General features: G+C 38.5%; 1 protein-coding gene across 1 annotated transcript; it reads left to right on the forward strand.

Moving 5' to 3' along the window:
• The first annotated feature begins 4,385 nt into the window (after positions 1-4,385).
• Positions 4,386-7,686, forward strand: LOC138858183 (protein BCL9 homolog). Its single transcript, XM_070112728.1, is given in 3 exon segments — positions 4,386-5,902; positions 5,963-6,165; positions 6,226-7,686. Coding segments are annotated over 3 exon segments (3,153 nt in total). The 5' UTR covers positions 4,386-4,413.
• The last annotated feature ends 699 nt before the right edge of the window (positions 7,687-8,385 follow it).

Genomic DNA, 8,385 nt, shown 5'->3' on the forward strand with positions numbered 1-8,385 from the left:
CCTAGGAACATTAAGCGGTCTTTCCCTGATTACGTCAACGACATTAGGCAGTACGCCGACCGGACTTCGGACGCAACGAAATTCAGACAGGCACTGACCGCCATTCACAGTGGAGCCATCAATACCTTCACCGACTCCCTCTCAGTGAATGGCGTACTACGAGTCAAACCACCACCCATAGCAGACGTAGAGCTGGAGTTGCTTCGCGAAACCAGAGTGACCCTCGCACAACTTCGCTCTGGATATTGTAGCAGGTTAAACTCCTACTTATCCAGAATAGACCTCGACATACCAAACACATGTCCTGCGTGCAATGAGTCTCTGCATGACACTAACCACCCCTTTGCATGCCCAACGAACCCCACTCATCTAACACCCTTTTCCTTATGGTCCGACCCCGTCGAAACAGCTCGTTTCCTGGGCCTCACTTTAGATGACCTCGACGACAACCAATCTGGAATTTATCACCCAAACTCGAATTAGGTAACTTTTACAACAACAACATATTTGCTATCAAAATATGAAAAAAAATCGATTTGTTCAAAATTTCACAATAGATTTGATTTTTGAACTACCAGTTAGCTTTATACGCGGTATATAAGTATGTGCGTTTTCTTAATGAAAGTCGGAGAGAACATTTATCAGGTAATAGTATGTCGTGACAGCAATCGTGGATAAAATCGGGTCAATACTCTTACTAAGCCCGATATACCTTATATAAGAATTTTAAACTTCCGGTTGGTATTATATCGTATATATCGATGGATATATAATATAGTATTTATATTTTCGAAAGTGAAAGAATCATATGGAATCATATCATATATGGGATGTAGTGTGGTTTTAGTATGAATTTACCTTTTACACAATATAACAAGAATATTAAACTAGTGTCGCGCACAAAATTTTCTTGACATTGGTCGAGTAGTTTTGAAAATATTTAACTAAGTACCCTTAGGTACCTGTGCCATACCTATTGCTTAATTTTTTGCACTAAGTAAATTTTTTTTCTAGTAATTTGTGACGTAATTATAGCATTTAATATTTTTCGCTTAAAAGCATTTTGTGGGCGTGGTAATGGTCCGATTTCGCCAATCTGCAAAAGTAACCTTACTAAGTAGCCATAAAATACGTGTACTAAGTTTCATCACGGTATCTCAATTTGTATTCAAGTTATCGCTTGCAAGAGCTTACGGGCGGACAGATAAACGGAATTCAACTATCGGCATCCTCATCATATATATATACAACTATATATACATATATATCACGATCAGTTTTATGTGTTGCAAACAACCGTTAGGTGAATTAAACTTATACTCTGCCACAATATTTTGCGAGTTTATAAAAATGGTGCGCAAGAATTCAACATTCTTAATTTAATCGTTAATCGATTATAATCATATTTGGTATCTAATCAACTTATGTTATATGGCATAGACTCACTTAGTTTTAATACTATCTATTGCTTCATGCCCGAGATATTTATATTAGAATCAACCCAATCAACTCTAATTAGCTATATGTATGTACATATGTATAAGATATAAACTGCACCAAAGTGGCTATATGTAGGGAATACTGGTGCTAGGAGCTTTTTGGCATTACACAAGTATATTCGAGCAACAACAACATATACATATTTGCTACCAGTATAATAATAAGTATGTCAATACTCTTACTAAGGCCGATATACCTTTTATAAGAATTTTAAACTTCCGGTTGGTATTATATCGTATATATCTGTGAATATATAATATAGTATTTATATTTTCGAAAGTGAAAGAATCATATGAAATCATATCATATATGGGATGTAGTGTGGTTGTAGTATGAATTTACCTTTTACACAATATAACAAGAATATTAAACTAGTGTCGTGCACAAAATCTTCTTGACATTGGTCGAGTAGTTTTGAAAATATTTAACTAAGTACCCTTAGGTACCTGTGCCATACCTATTGCTCAATTTTTTGCACTAAGTCAATTTTTTTTCTAGTAATTTGTGACGAATAATAATATTTTTCGCTTAAAAGAATTTTGTGGGCGTGGTAATGGACCGATTTCGCCAATCTGCAGAAGTGACCTTACTAAGTAGCCATAAAATACGTGTACTAAGTTTCATCACGGTATCTCAATTTGTATTCAAGTTATCGCTTGCAAGAGCTTACGGGCGGACAGATAAACGGAATTCAACTATCGGCATTCTGATCATATATATATACAACTATATATACATATATATCACGATCAGTTTTATGTGTTGCAAACAACCGTTAGGTGAATTAAACTTATACTCTGCCACAATATTTTGCGAGTTTATAAAAATGGTGCGAAAGAATTCAACATTTTTAATTTAATCGTTAATCGATTATAATCATATTTTGTATCTAATCAACTTATGTTATATGGCATAGACTCACTTAGGTTTATTACTATCTATTGCTTCATGCCCGAGATATTTATATTAGAATCAACCCAATCAACTCTAATTAGCTATATGTATGTACATATGTATAAGATATAAACTGCACCAAAGTGGCTATATGTAGGGAATACTGGTGCTAGGAGCTTTTTGGCATTACACAAGTATATTCGAGCAACAACAACATATACATATTTGCTACCAGTATAATAATAAGTATGTCAATACTCTTACTAAGCCCGATATACCTTTTATAAGAATTTTAAACTTCCGGTTGGTATTATATCGTATATATCGGTGAATATATAATATAGTATTTATATTTTCTAAAGTGAAAGAATCATATGAAATCATATCATATATGGGATGTAGTGTGGTTGTAGTATGAATTTACCTTTTACACAATGTAACAAGAATATTAAACTAGTGTCGTGCACAAAATTTTCTTGACATTGGTCGAGTAGTTTTGAAAATATTTAACTAAGTACCCTTAGGGACCTGTGCCATACCTATTGCTCAATTTTTTGCACTAAGTGAATTTTTTTTCTAGTAATTTGTGACGTAATTATAACATTTAATATTTTTCGCTTAAAAGCATTTTGTGGGAGTGGTAATGCACCGATTTCGCCAATCTGCAACAGTAACCTTACTAAGTAGCCAAAAAATACGTGTACTAAGTTTCATCACGGTATCTCAATTTGTATTCAAGTTATCGCTTGCAAGAGCTTACGGGCGTACAGATAAACGGAACTCAACTATCGGCATCCTGATCATATATATATACAACTATATACACATATATATCACGATCAGTTTTATGTGTTGCAAACAACGGTTAGGTGAATTAAACTTATACTCTGCCACAATATTTTGCGAGTTTATAAAAATGGTGCGAAAGAATTCAACATTCTTAATTTATTCGTTAATCGATTATAATCATATTTGGTATCTAATCAACTTATGTTATATGGCATAGACTCACTTAGTTTTATTACTATCTATTGCTTCATGCCCGAGATATTTATATTAGAATCAACCCAATCAACTCTAATTAGCTATATGTATGTACATATGTATAAGATATAAACTGCACCAAAGTGGCTATATGTAGGGTATACTGGTGCTAGGAGCTTTTTGGCATTACTCAAGTATATTCGAGAAAATTTATGTAAATACTTGTATACCTCACAGGTTGACTGACATTCGGCATAAAGTCTTCTGAAATAACGAAAATCATTATGGGTGCGTTGGAGCGTCGTAATAATTGCAGCAGTACAGCAACTGTGTTGCATATTTGCTGATACTCTGCTGATATGCAGTCAAAAATCGAACAACCATATATGCAGAAAGAGAAAATCTACTTTTGTTGTACTTTCTCTACTTTATATAAATTCAAAATATTCTTATAAACATAATCTGAAAAAAGTCAACGAGATGATCGGAAATTTTATAAATGTTATTATATGAGGTTTAGGTCAATGTCTAGAACAATTTCATTAAAATATCTTATAGTTGACCAAGATAAACGGTTAAACTTCAGGTAAAAAGGCGGAAATCACTATATCGGGTATTTTCGGGTTAGGACATCTTCTCACCGAATTTTATGTTATTACACATATTTTTGGCATTAAACTATATTAAATTCAGTATTATATGCACACCCGATTTAGCTAAGATATCTATATTGACCGATATCGATATGGTCGTGAAAACTTTCAAATGCTTAATCATATGTGGATCCCAGAAAATAGGTAAAATTGATTCAATACTAACCCCCATAAGACAACTTAAAAAAACGTCGATTTTTGGAAATTAAAAAAAACTACTCCACCGCTTTTTCAAGGTATCGAAAATTTCAAGGTATATTTATACATATTCCAAGAACACACAGTGAAATTTTTGAAATTAAATATTTTTTGAGCGGCGCGAAAAAAGGTCCGGAAAATGTTTTTTGTCTCAGAAAACTTAAATAGTAATGAAAACGAATTAATGTGTTGGGAAAAGGGGAGAAATAATATGGAAGGAACATCTAACGACGGCCATACAGGTTTAAAAATGACAAATGGCGTCGATGGAGTCATAGAAGGCGGTTCTCACGCTGTTAATAAATCCCTTACTGCCCCCGAAGCAGCGAGTGTGAATAACGATAATAGTACACCTTCACTACAAGGTATTAAAGTGCCCGATGAAAATTTAACACCGCAACAACGTCAGCATCGCGAAGAACAATTAGCCAAACTAAAGCAAGTAGATCAATTTTTGTCTAATCCCCTTCAAGGAGCAAGTCAGCTGGGAAAATTGAGCTCAGATGGTGTACCAGGTAATCTTGCCGGTCTAATGCTCAATTTACCTAATGCAGGCTCAGTTTGTATTGGACCACAAACAACTAACCAACTCAATTCTAACGTCCGTAACATGCCATCAAATGTAATGAACGCAAACAATCACAATATATGCAATCCCGAAAATATGCCAGCGGCATTGGGTGACGGAAACATTGCTCCACCAGATATGCTTAGTACTCATGAGATAAATAATTTGATAAATAAATCAATGCACATGAACAATCAATCGAATATGCAATGTGGACGTAATGGAATTGTGGGTATCGTCCCTCCTAGTGTTAGTAATATGCCCAGAAGTTCATTACCTTGTCACACCGGAGGAAATAATACGGGAAATTGTGGCGTAAATAGTAACATCACTGGGGCTGGTGGACTTATGCCGAATTCACCTGAAATTATGAACAATTTTATTGGAGAAGGCAATTTAAATAGCAATTCTGTCAAAATAATTGGGCCGGTTGGGTTGGGTTCCCAGGATATGGCTCAGGTAGGTATGGCACAGATGGAGTGGTCCAAATTACAACACCAATTTTTTGAGGAACGTATAAAAGGTAACAAGGGTCAGGGACCAAACGATGTCGGATGTATGCCAACAACACTTTGTCGTTCAAATTTTGGAAGCATGCGACCTAATATAAGTGGAACATGTGCACAAACTGCAACTACAAGTAGCTGTCAAAGCATTCGTTCAACACAAGGCCCACCCCCACCCTATCATCCTACACAGCGTTCGGCGTCAGTACCCATAGCAACACAGTCTCCAAATCCATCTAGTCCTAATAACCCGACGTCAAATTTGTCGTTACCGTCACCTCGAACATCAGGGGCATTAGGAATAACGGCTAATTCACCAAATATGGACGTGCATGCGCCTACTATGCCAACAACGCTGGCAGCAACGGCAACAACATCAACAGTCAGTACAGCAATTTCAAATGCAAATGGTCAAAGTAAGAATAATTTCCCATCTGAAGGTTCGCCAGCAAGCAGTGGCACTAATAACAGTACTACAAATGCAAATTCGAATAGAAATCGTAATAATCAAATGAGCCAATTCAATAGTAATCCAGGTACTCCGTTATCGCACTTATCGCCCAAAGATCTTGATTCGTTTCATACAAATGTACCAGCAGGTATATATAAACTGCCTTAAAAAATACATATATAGCTAATATTTTTATACGTTTTGACAGGTGATTTAAAAAATGCGCGCCCTAGTCCACAAAGGTCACGAACTCCTTTGATGGGACCAAACAATAGTAATATTGCTGATGCAGGAAATATCGAAGGTCGTTTTCCTTCAGCCAGCCCCGGCTTAAATTTTCCCCAACATATGCCCAACGCATCAAACTCTAATAGTGGAGTCAACAGCTATAAAGGACCGGGCCAAATTGAAGTATAACTAATTAAGAATTGCGCCTAGTTAATTATTTTAATATATAACCTTATATTTTAGCATCAAAATTTAGCTTCCGTACCTTCACAGTTCTGTCGTCGTACTGACAACCTCCCACTAAATCCTAACAGTAACCGACCAACGCAGAGCAAATTAAATCATTCTTTTGATCCAATATCGTCATTAGCTCAAATGTCACAACAGCTCACAAGTTGCGTGTCACTTAATGCGGGAAATAGCGGAGGAAATATAGGCGTCATTGCAGTGCATGATGTAAACGTTCCGAATAATGTTAACCAAAATTTAGAATCAATGATGGCATCAATGGATTCAGGATTAGACCACTGTAATGCTGGCTCATCAGGTAATATGGGAATGCCACCCCATATGAGCGGCCCCGGACCATTCATGTCTAATAACTGTCATATTAATTCTATGCTGGGTTCTATGGGACAGCGCTTGCTTAATCCAAAAATATGCGGAAGTTTTAATCCAGCTAACGGTGGAATAGGACGGGACGGACCAAGTGGGTTGCATGGAGTAATGCCCAATCATCGAATGATGAGTCGCATGCCCATGAATTTTAGTAATTTTAATGTTTCTCCCAATATACAAGTTAAGGCCAGTACACCGAATACCATACAATATATGCCAATACGCGCTCAAAACAATAATAATAGTAATATACGTGTTCCACCGAGTCTGGAATTCTTGTGATACACAAATCCACAAATGGTCGGTGCTGGTAATATCATCGACAATAGTCACATAGGTCAAATAAATAATTGCAACAATGGACTAGCAGGTGCGGGAAACACGAGTATGAACTTTTTTGGCAATTGCAATCAGATGAGTTCAATGGACCAGGAAGACATTTCTGGGGGAAATATTATGTCCGTCCATGAAATTAACATGGGCCCTCATTCTTCAATGATACGTAGCATGCGACCCATCAGACAACATATGGGGCATTCAGGAAGTCAAATGGTACCTGCTCCCCGCATGCAAGCACCAGGTGTTTCCGTAATGCCTGGACATTTTCCAAATGGTCCACAGGATCCTATGGAATGCGGAGACAATTCTATGTTCATCGGAAATAATGCTAATGGTAATGGACCGGTACAAGGGTCAACGCCGGTGGTTAGCGGAGTTTCAGGACAAGGTCAGATGTATCCAGGAGGACACAGTCAACAAAAATCAGGAAAACCAATTGGTGCAAACATCATATGCCAAAATATGAATATGTCAAATATAGGCAATAATGGACAAATCTCTACAAACGCAAATTTACTCCCGAATGAACATAATTCCAACCCGTGCCGGCATCGAGTCCAACCCGTGCTGGCATCGAGTCCAACCCGTGCTGGCATCGAGTCCAACCCGTGCTGGCATCGAGTCCAACCCGTGCTGGCATCTAGTCCAACCCGTGCTAGCATCGAGTCCAACCCGTGCTGGCATCGAGTCCAACCCGTGCTGGCATCGAGTCCAACCCGTGCTGGCATCGAGTCCAACCCGTGCTGACATCGAGTCCAGTCCGGGCCCCGAGGAGTTTTACTGCTGCGTTTGCGCTAGAAGGGTCCATCCAAACTCCACCTCGGTTAGGTGCAATACAATCAATGGATGGAGCCATCTTAAGACCTGCTCAGGCCTTAAGACACACAGGGAGTGGACCACGAGTTACGTGGCCCAATGCTGTCAAAGCAATACTGCGACATCTGCCTCATCGGCTGTGCAACCTGCACCTTGTTCGCGCACACACAAATCGTCCAGTCGAGTGGCCAAGATAGGACCTCCACGGCCCTAAGGAGCTCACACAGACAGCATGTCTCCCAATCTGACCAACCCCATAATTATCACGATCGAGAAACCTCCCGACTTTCTGTAGACAACCGCACTTTTGTTAACTTTAACAAAGCTAACTGGGTCGGCTTCACAGAATTTACCGAGAGCACCTTCAACGCACTACCCATTCCTACGGACGTCATCGTTGGCGAGCGTCAATTCCGCAAGGTGATCGCTGCTGCTACTGCTCGCTTCATACCGGCCTGAAGAATCGCGGAACTCCGCCTTAATTTCCCAGCCGAAGCAGCTGTACTAGCAAACGAGCGCGACACCTTACGCCATGCCGATCCCTGTGATCCCCGAATAAGGGATCTCAATTTGGAGATTCGGCAAATGGTAAACCATCATAAGCGGACAAAAGCACCACTTACTTTCACC

The sequence above is a fragment of the Bactrocera oleae genome, chromosome X (assembly GCF_042242935.1).
Source record: "Bactrocera oleae isolate idBacOlea1 chromosome X, idBacOlea1, whole genome shotgun sequence".
Classification (NCBI taxonomy): Eukaryota; Metazoa; Arthropoda; class Insecta; order Diptera; family Tephritidae; genus Bactrocera; species Bactrocera oleae.